This window comes from Ixodes scapularis, unplaced genomic scaffold (genome assembly GCF_016920785.2).
Source record: "Ixodes scapularis isolate PalLabHiFi unplaced genomic scaffold, ASM1692078v2 PGA_scaffold1__304_contigs__length_218370807, whole genome shotgun sequence".
NCBI lineage: Eukaryota > Metazoa > Arthropoda > Arachnida > Ixodida > Ixodidae > Ixodes > Ixodes scapularis.
This window is the reverse complement of record NW_024609846.1, coordinates 172,570,146-172,593,041: the sequence shown is the minus strand read 5'-3', so window position 1 is coordinate 172,593,041 and position 22,896 is coordinate 172,570,146. Positions and strand designations below refer to the sequence as shown.

The window sequence follows — 22,896 nt, the reverse complement described above, 5'->3', positions numbered from 1 at the left end:
ACCCCTCGAGTCAGCAGATCCGCCGGGTTGTGGACCCCTGGACAATGTCCCCCCCCCCCCCCCCCCCAGTCGCTGGGCCTTCCTCTTCTCTCGAACCTCCCTGACGCAGTTAGCGACAAAGGGATTCCACTGGGTTACTTTACCCTTGACCCAGCGAAGTGCTATCATGGAATCAGTCCACAGTGTCAATGCAAAAAGATTGAAGTCCATGGCCTTTCTCAAGTAGGTGGACACTTGAGCACCTAATAGCACTCCCATCAACTCTAGCTGGGGAAGTGACAGTGTCTCAGTTGGTGCAACACGTTGTCTTGTCTTCACTGCCACAACGTAGATAGGCAGCTGCTCCATAGGCTTGTGGACTTGCATCTGTAGATGTGCAGCTCGACCCTCTTTCGGTCACAAGCATAAGGATGTGGAATTGAGATGTCCCTGAGATGCGGCAGGGAATTGATCCATTCGTTCCACCTTTTGCTTACGCCTGGCGGCAGTGGTGTGTCCCAGTCGAGCCCAAGCATCCAGAGTTCTTGGAAAAGCATCTTAGTCGTGACAGTTACTAAACTAAGAAGGCTGAGAGGGTCGAAGTTGACGGTTGCAGGACGAAGTGCTTGGTGTTGCGGTTGATTGTGAAAAGCTCGAAGCTATTCCGAGGGCACACTTGAGTTCATCCCTGCATCTACAGTAATACCTCGTTAACTCAAAAATGGCAATCTCGAAATAGTGGTTAAGTCGTAAAATTTCTTTGTCATGGAATGGGCTCAGGCACAATGCATTTTGTCCTCGCTTATCTCGAAAGGTTTTCAGGATGGCCTTTGAATATCTCAAAATTTTGTCAACAAAAATCGCAAAACAAACCCAAAATAAACAACAGAAACTGCCGGGAAAAAACCAAAAGAACAACGCTATCAATTAACAATACTGAAAAACAAAGATAAACTTTTTGATGGCTTTGAGCAACTCCTTTCAAGCAAGAGGAAGAGGGTCCGGGAATCCAAGTTTCCAGATGTTGAGGCAGTGTTTCTGCAGTGGCTGAAGCAAGTCAGGGCGGCCAAACTTCCAGTGACCACCGCGTTGATGACAAATAAGGCTGATGCTCTGGCCTTGCAAATGGGCTACACAAACTTCAGTTGCAGCAGTGGCTGGTTTTGACCGCTTTAAGGAGTGGAACGTGATATTGAAGCCAATACACGGTGAAAGTGGTACAGAGGATGAAGCGGCTGTGGCCCTTGGCACAACCACCAACACGCTGAGCTTCAGAAAACCTACCGCGACAAGGATATCTTCAATCTGGATGAGGCGGCGCTCTTCTACATGATGCTGCCCAGTCGCACTTTCACTCCGAAAGGAGAAGCATGCACCGGAGCAAAACAGCGGAAGGGCACTGCAGAGTAACGATCCTTTTCGAGTAGATTGCTACTGGCAAAGACAAGCTGCCACTTCTGGTGATCGGCAAAGCGCAGAAGTCTGTGTGCTTTCGCAATGCTTGGCTGCCAAAGGATATAATCTACCGGGCAAACAAGACTGCGTGGATGACGGCGGCACTTTTTGAAGAATAGCTCCGTGCTGGATCGGAAGCTGAACAAAGAAAATCGAAAAGTTCTCTTCATCGTGGACAACTGCCCGGGGCATAAGAAGATAAACAACCTGAACGCGATTACAATGGAGTTTCTTCCCCCAAACAGGATATCCGTACTCCAGCCGATGGACCAAGGAGTCATTGAAATCACCTGGAAACTCTCAAGGAAAAGTCTCCTCCGGCAGATTTTGTTGTCATACGACAATGGAAAAGGACACCAGGTCGATCTTCTTGGCGCAGTGCACCTCATCGACAACGCCTGGAAGCAAGTCCTGTTATCGTCGATCACGAGCTGTTTCGCTCATGCCGGGTTTTCTCGCGCCACAAGTTTATCGGAGCCAGAGAGACAAGAGTTCAACGACTGCCACAAACTCTGTGACGAAATGCACCAACTGACCGGATGTGCGACCATGATGCAGGCAGGGACATTGACTTTGAAGAGTATGATCGCTATGGAAATGATGTTCCAGTAACCGGCGACATGACTGACGCCGAAATTATCGAGATCGCTCAGGGCACCTCAGAAAAACAAGACGACGAAGAGCCTCGAGAAATTCCGATGTCGGCCAAGACCCAGGACATGCTCCGCTTGCCCAGGAACAAGGTTGGATGCGACGGTGGTGAGAAACACCTGACGTGATGCGTCAAGCAGCTTGAAGATGCCTTTTTGAGGCCAAGCATGAACAGCGAACATAACAGTGTTTTTTGGCGCTGAGCGACTACAATAATGTGAAAGTCAACCCCTACTCTGTGGTTTGAAAAGTAAGCCAGGGCCGCATGAAACACCCGTTGCAAGTGCAGTTTGTACCAGGTACGCTTGTACTTCTATTTTTCCTTTCTTTAATAGAACCTGTGCTGTTGCCGTGATTGTTAGAAGTTTTATTTAGCACATCGCGCAATCAGAGGTAAAAATTTCGGCACTTTGCTTAAAGGCTTTCTTTATGTGCGCAATGAAAGCAACGGCATGGTAACGGAAGTTGAGAATCAGCTGGAGGGGATCTGAATTAAGACAATGCATCATTCAAGGACAGACAACCTGGCGCTTTCAAAGACGCATTAAACACTATGTGTGTTTTAGTCGTTGAGCTATCAGGCTGGCAAACAGCATGATGCGGCATGTAGTAGACTCGGTCAGACATGCTGTTAACCTCAGTGACAATGACGATTTTGCAATATTGAACGTCGTGATGACGTCGATTTGGTAAAGGAGAACCCTGTGCCGACGTTGATTTCACGAAATAGAACAACGCAACAACCTCACGCCGGTCCAAAAACGTCGGAAGCACCTACTTGGAAAGCACGGCCAGGGCCTCTGCGCAGGGGGCGGGGCACGGCACGAGGCGGAGTGCCAGGCGTCCCAGCATGGCCGGGTAGTGCTGGCGCACGGCCCCCTCCAGAGACGCCCGGAAGGTAGACAGGTCGGGGCCCTTGGAGCCCTCCGAGCCCCCGTCCAGCACGTTGCCCCCGTGCAGCACCAGCAGCAGAACCGAGGTGGCGCAGCACGGGGCACTCCCGGGGGCAGCCCCGTGGCCGGGGGATGCCGTGGGGGACTCCGGCAGAGACGAGGACGGCCCCGGGCGGCCAAAGGTCGTTGCTCGGCGCAGGTGGGACGCGCTGAAGATGCTGTCCTCTGTGGGGATGGGCAGGGCCACGGAGTTCACATTATACATCTGCGTGAGAACGCGTCAAAACGCCAAGCACCAGCACCCGGGCATTCGCGTTTGAACGTGTTCCAGCAGTGAGTAGAGACAAACCCAGCTGAAAATTCCCATTAGATCCAATTGGAATTCTAACTGGTTTTAATTGGAACCAATTGGTTTTAGTGGGTTCCAATTGGAAGCACACTGGCCAATGGGTCTCACCAATTGGAAAAAATTTTCCAGTTGGAATCTTAATGGGTTCCAATTGGTTCCCATTGCAGTGACCAATTGGTTGTCCCAAAACCTAGCTGGTACCAATTGAAAATTCCAATTGGAATCAAATGGGAATTTTCAACTGGGAAGGCAGCTAGCTTTGCATCTACCCCCAATCGTTCCAGTAAGAGCTCGCTGTTCTGGCATCTCCGCATGGTTCAATCTCCTCCCCTCCCTTAGTTTCTACTCGTAAACAAAAAAACTTTACGACTCTGAGCCACTGCGGTGGAGCTGCCATCGCCACTGCGTATGCAGAGACACTTCACCTGGGGACTGCCATTTTAGAGGTGTAACGGGGGACAGTTAGGAACCGCAAAGCGGCATGTACGGGTGGGCCAGGCGGGTTAATATTTTTTAACGAGACATCTGCAGACCGTTGCCGTGCAGCGGCCACCCCTTCACCTCACCCAAATCTGTCTTTACCCACTCGAGAGTGCCCACACCAGGTGTCAGCAAATGCGGGCTTGTTTGTAAGAAGTGTGTTGGTGTATAGTTGCCTACAGGTTCAAAACCCAGTAGATGCTCTGCCTCCAGCAAGACTTTCCTGCTTTGATGACACATTGTAGCTCACGCTGCCAAAGCCCGGCAGAATGCAATGAGCATGTGCTCGTTTTTAGCCTGCCACCAAATACAGACAAAAAGGTCCGCTATATTTCCACACATTTCGGCCACCTCAGAACAGCAGGGCGTAGCGGCACATGTTGGTGGTCCCGATGGGCCTGCCAGATTGCTGGCGAGGCTTCAAGAAACAGAGACTAGCCGGGAGATATCCCTTACAACAGCAATACTATATACCAAAAAAACCCGCACATAATACGAGGTTTCTTTTCAAATTTTGCCATGTATACTAATTTGCGGCTCGTATTATATCCGGGTCCCAACAATTTTCAGCTTTGATGAGGCGCAATCTAACACAGTTTGATGAAGTTTCAATTTTGTAGCAATATGGAATTCAAAACAGCTATCATCATCATTAACATCACAATGTCTGAGACGCCACCATCCGTCAATGGTCAGGCTAGGCAATGGCAGTCGGCGCGAAAACAATACTCGGCCGCCTTCAAAAGAAAAGTCAATTTGGTTGCGGAAGACATCGGCAACCTTGCTGCCGGACGACAATTCGCCATAAATGAAGGCAGCATCCGCGGATGGAGACGACAAAAGCAAGCTGTGTTCATGTGCAATAAAACAAGAAGAAGCTTTAGAGGCCCAAAGAATGGCCTGTTCGCCGACGCCGAGGCAAGTTTTAGCGACTTTGTAAAAGAGCAACGTGAATAGCACCTCGCCGTAAACATTGAGCTGCTTCAAGAGAAGGCGAGATAACTTTTTTCGCGGTTTTTAAATTATGTTTTGTATTATACGTGAGTTCATATTATGCACAGGTTTTTATGGTACTTTTTCCTAACTTCATTTCGTAAGGAAAACACAGGCAATGTCAACCATACAAAGAAGAAAAAAATTTGACAAGTATCCAAACAACTTCAATGTGTCGTGACAAAACAGACACGCCAATCCTGTCGTTCGCTTTCTTTTTTCCACTTTCATGTCGCTTTCTTTCTCCTTCTTTCTCTCAAGGACTAACAATGTCAGCCCTTCCAATTTGCCTCGTTTCTCTCCTCCCCTCCTCCTCCCCCCTTCCCCCGGGCAGGGTGCACGCCATCTGGGTCGGGGACTGAAAAACAATCGAGAGGTGAGAGGAGACGTGTGCCCCGTGCGGGGTCAGATGCCTTTGCAATAAACTCGGCAAGATCAACGAAGAAATTTGATGAAATAAGGAGCACAGTCTACCAGTTAAGCGAGAAAATATTAAAGCGTTAAGAAACAAAACGGTGTTTTGCATTCCCACAACAGAGACGTCTAGGGTTGGTAACGGCGTGAAAAACTGACCCTAACTTCTCCAAATGTCAAGGAGGTTTCTTTGTTTTGTTTTTCTTACTTCTCAGGCAGGCTGGAGGAATGCTGCAACATTGTCCCTTGAGTTATTTCTTTTGTCTCAGAGATGCATGCTGCTTGTTTGACACACAATTAAAATTTAGCATTCCTGTGTTAATCCACAGTGCACTCAGAGCAATAGCTGTGACACATCACGGCAAAGTCGTTGGGCATCAGTGTTGCGTTCATGCGCCGTGGTGTGCACGAAAAAAAGCTTTAGAAACAAAATAGACATCTAGGCATTTTGTTCCAAACGCCTTTGTTCCTTTTTTTGTCCGATGCAAGTGAAAGTGTGTCTGCTGGCACGAGCCTCTAGCATTGACAGAGCTACAACAGCATTTTGTTATCGGCCATTTTGTTTTCCAGAGAGCACCTGCAAAGGGCACCGCGCACTACAAAAACCCCAAGTATAAAGCCGGTTGTTAACGCTGTGATCTAGCTCGGTGGTAATGCCTGCGCTTTGAACTCAGCACGGGCCCAGTTTCATTTATCGCTGGCGGGGGGCAAACTTTTTCTGAGGATTTGGCAACATCTATGACGGATACTTTATGCCCTACTACGCCAACTACAACATCAACAACAACAACCGTTCTTTATAAATGGGTTAAACCCATTTATAAAGAACGGCAGGAAACGCAACGATCAGTTCGATATAGCAAGTAATTCGATATAGCAAAAACCATTTTCAACGAACTTCCAAGATGCGTTCGTTGTAAGGCGAGAGCTTCTCTTTCCTTCTCATATCTTCGCTTCCACCTTGTAACAACGCCCTGGAAAGTTTTTTTTGTTTTTTTCGCTTCTTTTCGTGGCCAATCGTTTCATGATGACAATTTTGATTTTCTTTAGTGCATGCGTGCAGAAGGTATTGTTTAGCTTTCTCCCTTTCTGAATCACTTCTCTTCGCTCAATTTTGTTAGCAATTAGTTTTTAAAATTTTCTTCCTTTCCCACTTTTTTTTTGGGGGGGGGGGAGGCGGGGAGGGACAGGCTAGAAGGCAACTGTTCATGCGTTTTTGAAAGCCTTCCCGGAGGGGAAAAGTTCGATATAGCCAATATGTTGTTCGTTATAAAAAGTACATTTTACATGCATTTTTATTTACATTTTCTGTGAGTTTTATATCGACAATAATTCGTTATACGTGGGTTCATTCTAAAAGGGTTTCACTGTACAACTACAACGTCAATTATGAACATCATTTCCAGTGGTGAGAAAAGCCTATAGCACCTATCGTTGCAAAAAAAAAAAAAAAATAGGTGCAGTCCCTATACTTTGTTTGTCCATAAAGGACGACCTACAGAATTGTCTTCTGCTGAGAAGAAAACCAGTTCTCTGTTTCCTCCTATCCGTTTCCTATCGCACTCCTCTCCCCTCTCCCCACAGGAGGGGGTCTCTGAGCTACTCCCCGCAGGAAGGAGGAGGGTCTCCCTCTTTCTCGAATGCAGACGCAATATCAAGCAAATACTCTACGATGCGTCTGCTCCGTGTTGGCCATACACCATGCAAGTCTGTGTTGTATAGGACGTTGCATATCATTAGTCGCATATCAAAAATATTCAATTTTTGAATGCTCCCAGAAGTTTATCAAATCACTACTATAACACAGCTTATTCTCCACATATTTACAAAGGTCATACTTCTCTGTAAAATGAAAAGCAAATTATAAGATATAATTAACACTGATTTCATTTTAAGCAAAACTCATAAATTAATACACAAAATACCGCAAAGATTGAGAGGAAAGCAGAACTAATATCACAAGCATGCTTGCAGTGTACTTACTAATAAAAGCGATATCATGTAATCCTTGAAAGATGCATAATCCAACTCGGGCAGCCCAAAAACACAGTCGAGAAAGAGGGTTGCGCACATTCAACTGACGTCTTGTGGTCGGCGAGGAGCAGCTTTTGTCGAAGCGCATCCAACAAACACAGCACAAGAATTCCACGGACTCTGGTAAAAAAAATGGCCATTACGGAAAAATTGGCGTGGACGTATTCCGGCCATTTACATTTAAAAAGCATGGCCGCGTCTGCAACGCACGAAAGCAACAGAACACTGAAGAGCGCATTTCGTAAAATCAGACCTACGTGGCCCACCTATTTCTATAACTTTGCAAACGGCACAAACAACAGCTCCAGAGATCCCATCAGCGTGTCAGAGAGAGTCACGTGACAAATTTTTGTCGAAGCATTTTTGTACTACGCGTCCTACGGAGTGAGGTCATGCGTTTTGCTCCACCCTTCTGATTTGCTTAATACGGCCATCCAGCTCACTGACAGCCACACGAAGACGCAAAAGCAGGTGGGGAGGCTTAGCAAAAGAGCAATGCAAATAAGCCCCCTCTGCATTTTTGACTGAAAGTGAAGACATTCCATGCCTCGTAAGTCATACCCGAAGCTCGGAATGTCACCTTTGGTTAGGGGAAGAGCCGGGGGGGGGAGGGAGGAGTGGAAGATTGTGAGGGAAAAGAGCGTCTGGGTTGATGCTGTCAAATGCTTCAAATTAACTTTAACAAAAAACTCGTCCCCGCCAGGATTTTATCTTAGTTCCCCCGAGTGTGAAGCGAGTGCAATACCACAGAGCCACCGTCGCTCTCGCTTTTTGTTATCGCTAGGATTTCACAGTGCTCAATCACAATGCAAGACACGCACAGAGCTACGCTCGTTTTTGCAATGCGCCACCTAATAATGATACCTGTTGAGGAGACGTGCACACACCAGTCTCGCACAGCGCTTGCTCAACGGCAGCAGTTTCTGCAACGTCGAACCATTCTCACTGCGCGTCCTGATATTGGCGTGTGTACCTACGCGCAAACGCAACAATCCGGCGAAATCTGTGGCTTTTAGCCTGGTCCAGCCGCGGCAAGACATTCAGCCGACCTTTGGCCTGGAGAAATCAAGAAACACCGAAAATAAAATCAAAGGTTGTGAGCAGAATAAAACTTGATTTCTATTTAATTAAGTTGCAGACCACCCGCGTACATAAAATACTTCATCAGCCGAAGTGCAAGGCAGTAGTAGGCCTAGTTCTGGCGCTTGTTTGCAACCTTAGGCCGTAGCTCCCAGATGACAGCCGAACTACAAAGAAGTAAGCCTAACTATGGCCCATCTGTGGCAATTTTGGCCCAAAAGTGCCAGATGACAGCTGAACCATCAAAAAGGGAAGCCTAACTTTGGCATTTGTTTGGTGATTTTTGCCTGAAAATGCCAAATATCAGCCGAACTACCGGGCAGTAAGCCTAACTCTGGCATTTGTTAGGCGATTTAACCCCAAAGATGCGAGATGACAGCCGAACTACAAGGCAGTGAAGCCTAAGTTTGGCACTTGTTTGGCGAATTAGGGCCAAAATACCCAGACTCTTGCCAAGGAAAATCAGGCTTGGCTCTATTTTGGCTTCTTCGGGCTTTTCAAGGCACTTAACTCTCAGACAAAAGCCAAATTTTGGCCCAGAACTCTGTACTACCTGGGAATATATCGAGGGGCAAGCAACTAAAAGAGCAGACCCCACGCTCCCCGTGCTCAGCGCCGTGGCTTGCGCACTCACCGTCGGGCGTGGAAGGTCCCCCGAAGATACCGCCCTTCTCGTTCTCCGACGAAACCATCTCCAGGGAGCTCCACTTGGTCATGGGGCCAAAGCCAAAGTCCTCAACTCCGCAGACATCTGGACAAACGAGCGAGATAAGTGAAGCACCGACCGGAGGGGGGTCTGTTCTGTCAGGCCCCCCCCCCAAGACTCCACACTGGGTTCCCTGGAGTGGTCCCGGGAGATCCCTAAACACACGTTTTCGCCATCGCCCCACGCGCAGTGATGTCAAGCTTCGCGGCCTTGCATCGTTGCACGCATCAGGCTTCACTGCTTTGCGTCAGAGTGCAAGGAAAAGTGTTTGATGCAGGGGAACATGTGGGCTAGATCGATCGGATCGCAACGTTTGCTCCCTCTTATAAATCTATATTACTTGTTCACACTTATAGGTTCCAACCCCAATATTAAAAAGAGTACAGAAAAAAAGAAGTCCACCTATATCTGAAAGTATTATAGTTCTTTCCAACTGTGAAAGCACATGTTACATGATTTGTTGCGTGAAAGTTACTTAGTCTAATTTAAAGCTTCTCCGAAAGAATTTTCGATTGTTACGTTTCCCCAGATCATGTGTTCTAACTATGGGGCACACCAAAGCCTCTACCTAAAATTCTGCTTCTCCTTCGAACAGATAATGTTTGCTTTACTGCAATGTCCAGAGCAACTGGGGTGGCTGAAAACCATGCCCTGTTTTAACCCTTTGGCTTCCGTTGTGTTGTTGCACTTGACTTACGGCGCAGTAATGCATCTCATAAAAGAAAGCTTTATAACTTTGAAGACTTACATTAGAGGAGGATCATTTTTGTTTTAAAATGATCCTGGCTAGTGGGAAAACGCAATAAATTTAAAGAGCTTCGCAGATATAAAGCTACTAAAACTACAGAGGCATGAAAAAACCGATCATAGGTTTCTCACTCTCCAACAACTACCAATCCTTGGACCCTTCTGTTTGCTGATATGGCACTACCTTGACGAATTCTGCTTCATACCAACGTAGGGATTTCCCAAAGAAAATGAAACCATTCACAAGCCTCTTGACGCATGGGTGGCGCGCCCACTGTCATATTTATGCCCTGTCTGTGTTCAGAAAAGACCTCCCTTTTGACGACCTACTCCATGAGGTCAAATTTCTAGCCCGTCTAAATGGTTAGCCTTCTTGCCGGTTGGTTTCCCACAGGGCATATTGCTGTTTTAAACAGGTGTATCCACTAGGTAAGTCTTATTGTGTTAAAAAGATGCAAACTTCCATGGAGCATTTGAAACTGGTGGTGCAGGCGGTGCCGAAGAATCAGTTGTGATTTCCAAGCTGGAGACGTCGTCTTCCTCATGCTCTTGCTGTTACCTCTATTGATGTTCCTGATAAATTTTAATCGGTTTGTCATTATCTCTGTCGCTGTCCAACACACAATCAATAAATTCGCCGCAAGCTACTTCAACTCTACTGGGACGCCTTGTTCTAGGCAAAAAGAAAGCAACTGGAAATTTCTTTCTCTGCTAAATGCTAGACATGTGCCAACAGTGGGTTTTGAGTTCACAGCGAATTCAAAGCGAATAGCAGTTTTGGACTAGGATTTTCAAATTGTATATTAGACAACTTTCCCAAGCCTTTCACTGCAGTTGCATCATGCTCACAAAGATCCAGCTGAACACGTGAAGCTTGTTCCCAAGCTTCCATCTGTCCACTCCTCAGTTCAGTTAATTTCAATCTAACCATATTTACGAACTGTGGCCTCAGAAAGTCCGATGCCAACGTTGGGGCAACAACTAAACAATGAATATGGCATAAAATTTAATCTTTAGAGATGGCCAGGCCTATTTGAGGATATTTATAAATCTGCTCACTACTATACCCTGTTGCAGGTCAAGAAAAGCGGGACAAGCTCCGCCCAGAAAGCCCTCCACTCCGTCCACTCTGGCAAGGCAAACACTGGAGAGGGGGCCACTCCAGCATTCGCTCTGCTAAATTGGAAAGAGGGAAACGCTTTGCAGGAGGAGCCTATCCTGCTTTTCTTTAACTGCAACAAGGTAAAATATCCTTCCTTCAGACCTTCAATCTCGAATTAGAAGAAAAAAAGTCACTCCTTTGCCATGCTAGCATGGCAAAGGCAGCGATAATGCACAATGCGACGTGTTAGTGTGGACATGCAAAGCGCCGCACGCGGCACTTGAAGAGGACTTTGGTGCCACCTCAAGATTGTAGCTTTCCTTGAGTGCCATCCGCTAGACTGAGGCACCTGGAGCACACTTCGAAGGCTCCGTGTGCATGGCTGACCTCGCAGCCCTGTGTCGTGCATATGGTAAGCACGTGAGCGTTCCGTTGCTGTTTTACTTGTGGATGCCATATTCTGCGGTGGCAATGTGAATGTGACCCTCTCGAAGCGTGCTGCAGTGCGAAATGCAATAGACAGAGCGTGCGGAAAGCAGAACATATGGAACACGGCAGCACTGTAGAAAGCTTAGGGTGGAGAGATTTTCCAACTGCTAGATCGGGGTCGCATGAATTATGGGCCCCATTTCCGATACGAGCTGTGAGGAGGTGGTAAAAGCGATGATCGTCTGCAAGTCTCTACGCCTTTCCGCCTGTTTTCCTTCTCACCACGCGAATACGCAGTGCTTGTGCACTCGCGACCAATCTCCACAGGAGGCGTCCGCCATTGAATTGCAAATGCTCCCCATTAGTTTGGGATGGACCCTCTGTTCCATCTAGACATGATCTCTACAGCACCAAACAAACCCCTGTCGCTGGCTCAAACTATCTCGACCCGTTACGGCAAATAAAGTATGTCTAAGGTAGCATAGGTCTTTCTTTTTCTGTTTTTGTGTTGCTTTCTTCCGCACTCTTTTTCTGGCAAAGCCTGGAGCGTGCTCATTTCAAGGAGCAGAGTGCCGCTGCATGTCTGAACACGTGATGTTTTACCTCCTCCAGGAGTGACACAGATGCACTCCAGGAAGAGGTACGGCTGGCGCTGGTGTCCGATAAGTGAGGAGAGGGGCACTGTGTCTGCATTCGACTGGCAGTCGGCCTATCGACTTCTGTTGCTTGCACCTAACCAGATATAGTTAGGTGCCAGCCATATTGCCACAAATGGCAGGCAGAAAAACAGAGGTACAGGCATATCGCAAGCGTAGAAGGTGGTGTAGCAGCTGGATTGAGCGCTGGTGAAATACTTATTCTGGCTCGCCACGCAGAGCCCCTTATGTACACGCGTGGGCTTCTGAAACAATTGGCACACAAAGTTGGGCACATAGAACATTCGGGCCTCGAAATAAGCAACAGATGTTATCGATCAGCAGGCGTCGAACCTCGGGCATTTGCGTGGGAGGCGAGCGCGCTGCCTACTTGGCTAACTGCGCGCGGCAATATAACACAGTCTGTGTTAAAATTACAGGGTAGCAAATAGATGGTCAAGGCAAATTTGTAGAAACCACACGGGATATTATATATGAATGCGATAGCATTTATCGTTGCACATAGCCAAATCATGAGGGGAAACTGGAATGATGCATAGATCATGACAGCAAATTTTTTTGCTAAATTTAGTGGGGAAATTCTCAGCTAAATTTAGCATCGTCCTCTAGGACAACACTAAATCCTTTTCGTCCTTCATATCACCCCAGAGGTCATCCTTGAGGTCATCCTAGATGCTGTTCTTAACGTCGACCTGTAGGGTGCTGTCCTAGATGCCGTCCTCGATGTCATCTAGGACGGCATCTTGAACGACCTCTAAGACGACCCCTAGGCAACCTCTAGGACGACCTCAAGGACGACGTCCTAGGCAACAATCTCTAGGACAACCTCAAGGACGACCTAAAGGAAGACGTCTAGGATGAGGTCGAGGACGACATCCTAGTGGACGAAGTCGAAAAAATGTAGAGCACCAAGTACCGTGTGGTTTTATACCGTATTTATTCGAATATAAGGCGAGGTTTTTTTCCAAAATCCGTAGTCTCAAAGTCATACTCCGCCTTATATTCGAAGCTCAGTATAGCAATATGACGATTTTTTTTCTTTTTCTTGGGTCCTTCGACTGCCCCCTCGCCTTATAATCGTGACCGCCTTATATTCGAATAAATACGGTCTGTACTAACCAAAAAACAAAAGGTATACAATGTTCGCCATCTATTGGCATAATTAAAAAATAAATGTTTTAATGGAGACCAGCAAATTGGTGGCTTCGAGCACTTCGGCCTTCACCGTGGTGGCTGGTGGATTGCCGACTTTGAGAGTGAGTGGGTTAAAGATAAAGGACAAAGTGGGCCTCACCCTCTGCGTCGAAGAACTCTTCGTTGGAGCTGCTGTCTGACTCCCGAACGATGCTCTCCATCCTCCAGTTAGCCAGCTGCAGGTCGAAGCTCTGTGTGGAGCTGCCACCTGCACACAGCCAGGGCTTCCTTTCAGGGGAAGGTCAACACACGCACTTTCGAGGAAAGAGAAAAAGGGTAAGCTCCAAGCCTGGCATGTCTGCCTCCAGACACCAGCAAATATTTACTGTTGAGTAATCAACCCTCAAATGACCTACAGCACTATGTCTCTCTTTTCTCAAAGTTTATCACTTAACGACAGAACGAGCAGGTTGGTAGGGATAATTAAAGTTGAGGAAGAAAACGAGAAGGACGGGGACAACCACAAACTTCCAACTAGCAACAACATTTATTGACACCAAGAGTTTTCTTATATACAGGAAAAGGGAGAGGTTGAAAAAAGGTGGAAATAAGGAGCACTATGCCGTCAAGGGTATGTCGCTGTCGGGAACGTGGGGGGGAGAAAGCTTAACTAACGAATCTTATACCTTTCCCCAAAAGGGCAATGGGAGGGACTAGTCTGTCCAATCAGATAGGCCGCCTTCTCAAGCAGGTTACTCAAACGACTTGATCGAGCTTACCATCAAAAGACTTATCACGGGGCCTCAATCCAAAAAGCCGCCTCTAAAGTCCCGCTTCGTGTGCATCCCCTACATTCATAGCATTTCGAATAGACTGAAATCAATAGCGCTGAGCTTCAACACCAACCTGGTTTTCTCATGTAAGTTGAAATTGGCATTCATTTGCAAAAAGGTCAACAGCCCCGGACCAGTGCCCCTTTGCCAAAAGAACCACAAAACTTATTACGTTCCTTGCGCAAAAAGTGTGCTTACTCAATCCCTCCGTCTTGTGGTGCCCGATACATCGGCCAAACGGGGTGCTGCTTAAACGACCGCCTGAGAGAGGACGCGAACAAGGTAAAAAAAGTGGCCTCCAACGGTACAGAGGTTAGTCACCACCCGATCGTCAAACACGCATCGGAATGTACTTCCTGCTCAGCCGTCCTTCCCTCTACTACAAGAATTGGGGGTCACACCTCGAGATATGGTCGGGAGATAATAGAAGCCTTCGCCATGTGTCGATCCAAGGACAACATTGGTTCCCCCTCCATTGCCCTTTCGAGGAAAGAGATGATTCCTTAGTAGCTTTCTCCCCCCCCGTTCCCCGTTCCCAACAGCGACGCACCCTCGACGGCATAGTGCTCCTTCTTTCCACCTTTTTTCCCCCTCTCCTTTTCCTGTATATAAGCAAACTCTTGGAGTCAATAAATGTTGCTAGTTGGAAGTTTGTGATTGTCTGTCCTTCTCGTTTTCTTCCTCAAGTTTAATTTATCTGTTACTTCCACAATCAGACACTCCCCTATGTTGTGGTTGATACCTTGGGAACAGTGGTCAGCGCTGCACTTCGGCGCACCAATATGGTCAGTGGTGTCCACTCACACTCTTCTCCAAGAAGTTAAAAACCACCGAGACAAAATACAGTAATTTCAATGGTCTCTTTCAGAAAAGACCTTCAACACATCAAACTGCCAGACGACTTTCTCTTTATTTCCTCATTATTTGTTATCAATGGTGTTTCTGTGTCGAAGCTGCGTCATGTCACAGATTATTATGTACCGTCTCCGTTAATAGGTGAGACCCCTTCAACGAGGCAGTTTGAGACAGCCATACAAGGTTCGTTTTGGCCAGGACAAACTTGGGGCAAGGAAATAAAATAAACTTCTCTAACCTCTCCGTGAAAATATAGTGCCTCTAGCGAGAGTGGGCTTAACATCATCACACAAACTGCCCCAGGAAATGGGTCTCTCACTCTGTGGGAGAATGCACACACCTGTGTGAAGACCTAGAGGGGCCTGCACCATCGTCAAATAAGCAAATTAAACGAAAAGGAGCAGCCCGGGCCCCTCTTTCCGTGCAGAAAAGAAGGGGGAAAGGTGGCACTCACTCGGGGAGTGCAGGGCGCCCCTAGAGTTGCTGCGCACCCAGGACTTGCGGGGCCCCGGGGCGTGTCCCCTGCCGTCGGCCACCCTGGGGCTGGGGGCATCCTCGGTGGGCCGGCCGGGAGAGCGGGCCCGCCCGGGCGGAGGGGCGGGCTCCCCCACCGTCACCTCCTTGTCCTTGTCAATCACGTTCAGGTCCACCTGAGAGGCAAGGCCTCGTCTGGTCGTGCCCTCCACACATGGGCATGGGCAAGTGCCCATGCCCATTTTTTCGTGGTTATCTCCAACTTGTTTGTGAGCGTTTGCTCTGCATTTTATGGTACTAGTTTGGGAATAGGTTTAAAGCGTGAAACATTTCTTTACAAAACTAATCTCAAAATTTCTGCCATCTATACATTTTCCCACTATATTTAGCCAGGAAATTGATGTCACATGACATAAACAAGAATTCAGTTTCCTCACTCAATTTAGCGAGGAAACTGAAGTAATGACGAAAACACAAGATCGGTTAAAACTGAACAACACCGGTTATAGAATATTTTTTGCCTCTATTAAAACCGAAAAACACCGGTTGCTAAATGTTTCCACCCCACCAACAAATTTTTTTTTTTTTTTTTTGGAGGTTAGTTAAACATGTTATCTTGTGGATCCTGCATCTTGCAACTGTCAGAAGTCGCTGTGGTTCTTGGAACACACTGCCACTATCAGTATGGTCCAGGGCCACTGGCTTGGGAGAATGCATCCCTTTGCCTGGGGAACGGAGAAGCATTCATTGTTATCTGCTTAGTTTTCAAGGGCTTGAGGAGCTACGGGTACGATTTGATGTGACCCTGTTTTGATTTCGCTTGAACTGTTCTACTTTTTGGGATGGGGTGCTAACGGGTGTAGCTTTTGTCCACTTCGCAGCCACAGGCGCTGTGAAAATCCTGACACGTCCACAGTAGGATGTGGATTCTGTGTGCCTTTTCTCAAGCTTCGATAACAAAAACTGAAGTAAGAAACAAGATGAAGCTGTGCGCCTTTTTGGTGATTCTGAGGTCATCATTTTTAGCTTTGTCACGAGTCATCCAACTGAAATACACCGGTGTCTAAGAAATAAATAAACAGCGATAAACATTTGCCAATTTTTCCCCAGGAAATACGCACCCTACACATAACCTCTACAACTTAATTTCCTCGCTAAATTTAGCAGGGAAATTTAAGTCACATGACCTACACATCAATTCAGTTTCCTCGCTATGTTTTAGCGGGGAAATTGTAAGAAATACAGGTTCTTCTTCCCTCCCGAAAGACTGTTTAATGTCTTCTAAACAAATTGAAATGATTGCTCTTTAAATACTGCATTCTATGCATTATAGGACTTTGAAGATAGAGGTCGCTGTCAATTTTGTTAAATTACCTTTCGTCCTACAGCAATTGTACGAGCAATTTGAAGACTCCACGAGGTAAAGATTAGCTTCATAGGCCATTCTGGTGGTGTGTACCTTTCATTGAGAATAGAGCCATGCTTTCCGATAAACTCCCTTTGTCAAGTATAAATGCACAAACAGAATGGTCTGATACGAAAAGACACAGGTTTGGCAACACCAAACCTTCTACGTTTGCTTGTCCTGAATTCACAAATAAACAAATGTTGACATGTGGAGCCAATCCCGACCAGGTAGAAAGATGAGAGAAGCAGCAGCTATTTCCATGTCACCATTAACTCCCTCTTGGCATCCTCTGATTCAAACGAGGCACTTCTTCAACCGAGAGGAACTGTATTTAATTTCTCCGCTATGGTAACGTATGAACGAAAGAGAGAAAACTTTATGGAAATCAAGTTCATCCCCAGTCCAGGATGCCTTGTGTGGACATGTCCACAAGGGTGTCATGTCTACAGACGTATACAGTAGAGATCTGCATGGCTATGTGCTAGCCCCACAGGCAGGGCTTGGGCTTCACGGCTGCATTCATGAAGGGCCCGGGATGGGTAAGGTCCCCCATTCAGGTCTACAAGGTGGGCTGAAGCGGGCCAAGCTGGCCATCACTTTTTAATTTTTTCTAGCAGCTACGTTTTTGGAAGCTTGTTCAGGGGTTGGGAGAGGGACCACAGTGGGGGAGACCCAAATGCTGAAACCATGTGTGTGTGCGTGTATGTTTTTGCACGGTTCGGTGTGAGTGCAGCGAATGCTCTTCCAGAGCACCAGCGGAAACATTCCTCTGTCACCGGCGGCGCCGTCATCCTACCATCGCCTCTCCCCATCAACACGCACACATAGGCACCTACACAATGCGCACCCTCACTGGCATAAACGATCTGTGCATACGAGTGCGTGCATCGAGAATATGGGTGAAAAGATTCCCCCGAGGGGTACTATTCCTAAACGATGTCTTGCGGACCATTGCAAAAAACGGCGCTTTTTTTTTTTCGGTTGTAGGCATCGGGCAATTTAGATCTTTGTTTGTCTTTCTTCCAAACCCGTCGCGACGTTTCCATTCTTTTTCAACTTTAAAACATGGTTTTGTTCATTGCTGCTTGTCATTTTTGTTTTTCCGTCCTTTCCGGGCGGGGTTGGTCGCAGAAAAGTACAATCGAATGTGCTGTCTAGGCCTGCAGATTGGTCCAACTAATAATAGAAGCAAAAAAAAGATGCTTACGGCATTGACTCTCGGTTACCGTAATCAACATATGTAAGCAGTGACAAGCAAGTTGCCATGATAGCGGACCGCGGGCGGGTCCGGGCCCCAGAGACAGTGGGCCGGGCTGGGCCGGGTTTCGAAATATCGGCCCGTGCAGACCTCTAGTCCACAGGCCTGTCATGCGGGGGCATGTGACAGACTGCTCCTGGGGTGCTCGATTCCTCTCAAGCAAAGGTCAAACTGTTGCGAGACGCTTTGCAGCAATCTTGGGGGCAGCCAATCTTTTTGCAGGTTACAGGGGACTCAAACAAGGTGGAAGCACACTAAGAGTGGTGGTTCGGAAAGAGTTTCATGCAGGCAGGCAACAGCATCACCTTTTAAGAGTGGACAAAAGTAATCATAGCTACAGTTACAAGGAATATTTAGCATTGACACTAAATAAATAAATAAACTCCCGAAACTAAGAGGAGTCTAGTTTGGACAAGACTTCAGCATTAATTATAATAATCCCATCACTATCCTTCGTTTTGTGTCGGCTCAATTGTGCAAACAACTGTAGCGACTCACAGCAAACATTAATGATCGAAACATTATTTGTTGCATGACGAGGTGCATTACATTGTGAGCTAGTACAGCAGGCATTTGTCTTTGTGAGCTAGTACAGCAGGCATTTGTCAAGGTGTGCTGCATATATTGTTTACGTTCGGAATAGGCACTAAGTGTGGGCTATGCACGGCATGTAAACTATGCACCGGGGCTGTCTAGGCAAAAACTTTACTTCTTGACCCCAAATGTCTTCTGCAGACTCTACACCAAGTGTGGACTATAGTCTAGAAAATACGGTAATTAAATTTTTATATTTTGACATTTTTTTGTTTTATAATAAGTATTTGCAATCCAACTGGAAATGTCAAATTGCTGATGAATGATGTGTGCTCATTTTTAACAAATAAGTCGACAAGTAAACATATTGCAAATGACCACACAAAGCGTGCTGCGACTGAGAGCAGTAGCTGCTGCAATGTGGAAAGGCCCTCTCGAGCATGGAAGTCAGGGTCCTTTGTCCTCCGTAGCTCTAGTGGCCCAGCAGACATCTGCTTTTCTGTTCAGCGCGGCGCACCTGCAATGCCTGTTCCTTGGATGCAGCGCGACGCTTGGGTGGTTTGGCCACGTGTGTTTGAGAGGGAGCGGGGGCACTCGTTATCGCGGTTGCGGTGAAAGTATGTAGGCAATCTGTTCTGTGGAGGCACGGAGAGTACGCAAGAACGGCACCAGGGCGGCAGCAGTGAGGAGGCGAGGGAGCGTGTCGCCACAGCGCGACGACGTGGGTATTTTGCAACGGAGGCTGCCGTTGGGGAGGTGACCACATCAGTATTTTGCATTGGCAGCTGCTGGAGGGGTGTTGGGAAAGGGGAAGGAAGGGAGAGCATTGCCGGAGGGTATGTAGATGTAGCAGGAATGATAGGGAGGTAGGGAGCGGTCTCCCCATGATTATGTGGGTTTTTCGGAACAGCGGCAGCCTACAGGGAGGGGGGCGAGAAGGAGATTGAGAGAGAGCCTTGCCATAGTTGGCACGTATGTGTGAGAAACAGTGGAGAGAGGGAGAGCGGTGCCTCTGCTGTAGAGTGGGGTTTTGCGTTCGTTCACAGGCATTTTCTGCCGGAAAGGGGTACTAACCAGCTAGTGCCGTAAAAGCTAAAAAACACCTGTTTAACTTAACATATCTAATGCCACTGGCTGGAAAAATACAGTGACCTCAATCAGAATTCGATCGTGAAACAAGGTTTTAGTCGTGCCAAATATGTTGCCATTGTGCATGTGATGAATACCGGTGACATGTTTCATATTTTCGCAGTACCAACAGACAATTGGAAAGCCAAGCGAGTGCATACTATATGCCAATCTAGCTGGATGCAAAACACATATACCCCTCGTGCCGTTCTAAACTCCGAACGCCTTCAGCCAATGGGCAGCGAAGGTGACAAGCATGAGCTAGCTCCTCGCTTTAAAACACGCCTTCTTAGCATAAACCAGTTTCGTGAAAGCACGCTTTGAAGCCACACTCCTGTGCCTGTGGACTGTACTGTCCTGTACGCTGAAGTGTGAACAGAGTACAAAACAAGGAGGCAATCGAAAAATAAAAATTAATTGCTCATGTGCAGCGAGTAAGAGAAGCTGGCAAGGCAGGATGAAATGTGAGTGGCAAGCAGGCAAGCGTTTTCCAGCTCAATGGAAGGTGCGTCGAGTGCCACATCTATCGCAAGGGGCATGCTCTTGTGCAACGCTTTTGATTGGTGCGTACGCAGCACACGTACAACATGGGTGGCTGGCTCTACTGCTGCGTGGCGTAGGTAATTCCCGAATCTCTGTGTGTGACATTCAAGCAAATTTTCAGTCACAAACGTATTCCGACTGCGGTTGCAATACTCTGGCAAGATGGTCGCACGTTCGCTGACGTCGCTGTCCGCAAAACGATTTGTGGTATTAACATGTGCATATAGTGGATTTTAGTTCGAAACAAATTCGAGATCCGCCTCCACGCCCCGGTTTGGGAGGTGGATCTCGAGCATCACCTTTGGACATGCCTGGGCCTTCGAGCGACCTGTCGGCGCATCTTGGCCAGGTGGGCCTCCCTCCTAATGGGCTGCCAGACTTTCAACGTTGGACATGACGCCCACACCGCCATTCCCCTCTGGACTTCTTCCAGGAAACACGAATGCACTTTTACCTTTAAATCTATGCCGCATGAAAAACCAACGTAATAAAAAAAACAAAGGAATTCGAAGTGAATAGTGGTTTTAGCCAAATATTTTCTAATCAGATATATAGGGTGATACAAGGAGACGCCAGGCTTTTTAAATCGACCGGAAAATTCGGTTTCTTAACCTATCGCGCTATGACTTTGTGCAGCGTTGCCCACAGATGGTCCATTTTTTTCGTAAAATTTGCAAAGAGCGAACTTATTTGAGGAAAAAGTAAGAAAAAAGAAGGCTTAGCTCCTATGGAAACGCAGTGAAGCCACCGGTCTGCAAACAACACGGCGCCGTTTCGCACGGGAGACAAGAGATGGCGCAAGCGGTCGCGACGCCAACTGCCGCCAACGAACGAGCAGACGACGCCGAGAGCTGGAGTATTTAGCAGACAGGGAACTGCAGTTCCTTGTTGTTACCGCGCCTGTTTTTGTTTCTGCGATGTCGCCGCCTGCGGAACGCGCGCCGCTTTTGAGTCAAAAAGATTGTCTGCTAAAGACGCTGGCTCTCGGTGCCGTATGCTCGTTCGTTGGCGGCGTTCGTTGCCAGCTATATCTCGTTGGTGGGATTTATAAATCATCTTGCTATATAAAAACATCCTCTCTTCAATCTTACAAAAAGATACAAGCATGAATAATGAACATAGGTTGTCAGGACACCGCTGCCTGACTCTTGCATAGTATATCTACATTTTATTTTAGATTTTTTCTTTTTAGGCACACCAGGGGTATGTGCGTGCAACCCCACTTTGAAGGTGAGCTTTCTTCCTCAATATGTGGCTGCACTGCAGCCAAGCAAGCTTTGTGGGATTGGGGTGTCATCTCCACGTGTGTTGCTTCACTGCCGCGCACCGGTGCTCAGTAAGGAATAATGGGAGTAACCTACCATGACAAACACTGAGAAAATTACAAACACTGGAGTCCATCTGAAAGCGAATATCGAATAGCGCACTATGCAAAACTACTATTAAAAAATTCCAATTACATTGTAACTATTGGTGCAGCTAACGACGCAACAAATCATATCTAATTTTTTTTTTTTTATGCGTATGTTAGAAATTTTGCAGTGCATTTTGAGTGGAGACAAACTCACTTTCAGTTACGAACAAAAGCGCACATCGTTCAGTTGTCTATTTATTTTTTCCTTAATTGCTACCAAACTTTTTTTACCTCGCGACCTATAACCATGACGCTCCCAGAGACCGAAGACAGGTTTTTGTTTATCTCAGATATCTTATGGTTTTTTCTGGGGGGGGGGGGTACGAATGGCTTGATGTGCGAACAAAAAAAAAAGCTTTATTCTGTTCACTCCATAGTTTTTCTTTGGCAAGAGCACCCTCTAAGCTTGCGGCCAAGAAAGTCGTGAAGGATGTATGTTATCTCCATTCTTTTTCTTTATCGCAGACATCCTCCAACGGTCTGTGGTCGCAACATTCAGTGGACAGAGGGTGTTTGTCTATTGCGAGGGCCATGGTAGGGTTTTTGGCGGGGGTAGGCAACCTCTGGGCGTTTCTTTAGGAAATCAATATTTTGCCAAAAGGTCGGTGGGGTGGGTTCAGTTTCGGTGATGGGCAAAGACTCCGGATATCACGGTATTAACCTGTAAAACTACTTGCCTTCGAGATCAGTTATTTGTAACTTCAACAAAATGCACATGTCTCAAACACAAAAGGCAAAGTTTTTATCTGACAATAAAAGCAATTAGGCGGTCATTTGCTATTAAGTAGCCATGTGTATATAGTGAATTTTGAGTTCGAAGCGAATTCGAAGTGAATAGTGGTTTCGGCCAAATGGTTTGTCCAAGCCTTTCACTACCACGCACCGTGCCTAAACGACAATTCAGCTGAACTCATGAAGGTACTTGCCAACCTTCCACTGGTCCACTTCTGAGTTCAGATAATTTTAGTAGAGTGCAATCTACTTTTAACAATACCACATATAACAATATACCACTTATAACCATCAGTTTATAGAGTTTTTAAACTAGAAACGACCAGGTCTAGTCCAGCTACAACGATAATTGGTTAGAACGGTTGCATTTTCGGGTTTTCTCATTATCGTTATAACTGGATTGCACTGTATAGCTATATTTATGACCTTTGGCAAGTATCCAAAAAAATTGTTGCAGCTATCCTAATCAAGGGGGTTTGTAAATCTGCTTGCTATTCTAAAATATATTTTTTTTAAATTTCAAATTTGACAAAAAAAAAAAAGTGTGAATAATGAGCGTGAGTTGTCGAGACATAGCTGCCTAACTTACACTCTTACAGAATCGCAATGTAATAG

The 22,896-nt window shown here is 46.8% G+C and overlaps 1 protein-coding gene across 4 annotated transcripts in view; it reads right to left on the bottom strand.

Moving 5' to 3' along the window:
* Positions 1–22,896, bottom strand: part of LOC8052304 (protein retinal degeneration B) — a 144,485-nt gene that overhangs the window by 67,274 nt on the left and 54,315 nt on the right. For 2 of the 4 annotated variants that reach the window (XM_029977865.4, XM_029977866.4), the window contains exons 7-11: positions 15,245–15,440; positions 13,263–13,370; positions 8,963–9,079; positions 7,198–7,368; positions 2,864–3,203 (exon numbers count right to left, since the gene is read on the bottom strand). In XM_029977865.4, coding sequence (XP_029833725.2) covers positions 2,864–3,203; positions 7,198–7,368; positions 8,963–9,079; positions 13,263–13,370; positions 15,245–15,440 — 932 coding nt within the window. The remainder of the gene's footprint in view (positions 1–2,863; positions 3,204–7,197; positions 7,369–8,962; positions 9,080–13,262; positions 13,371–15,244; positions 15,441–22,896) is intronic. The other 2 variants (XM_029977867.4, XM_040504953.2) reach the window with 1 other exon arrangement.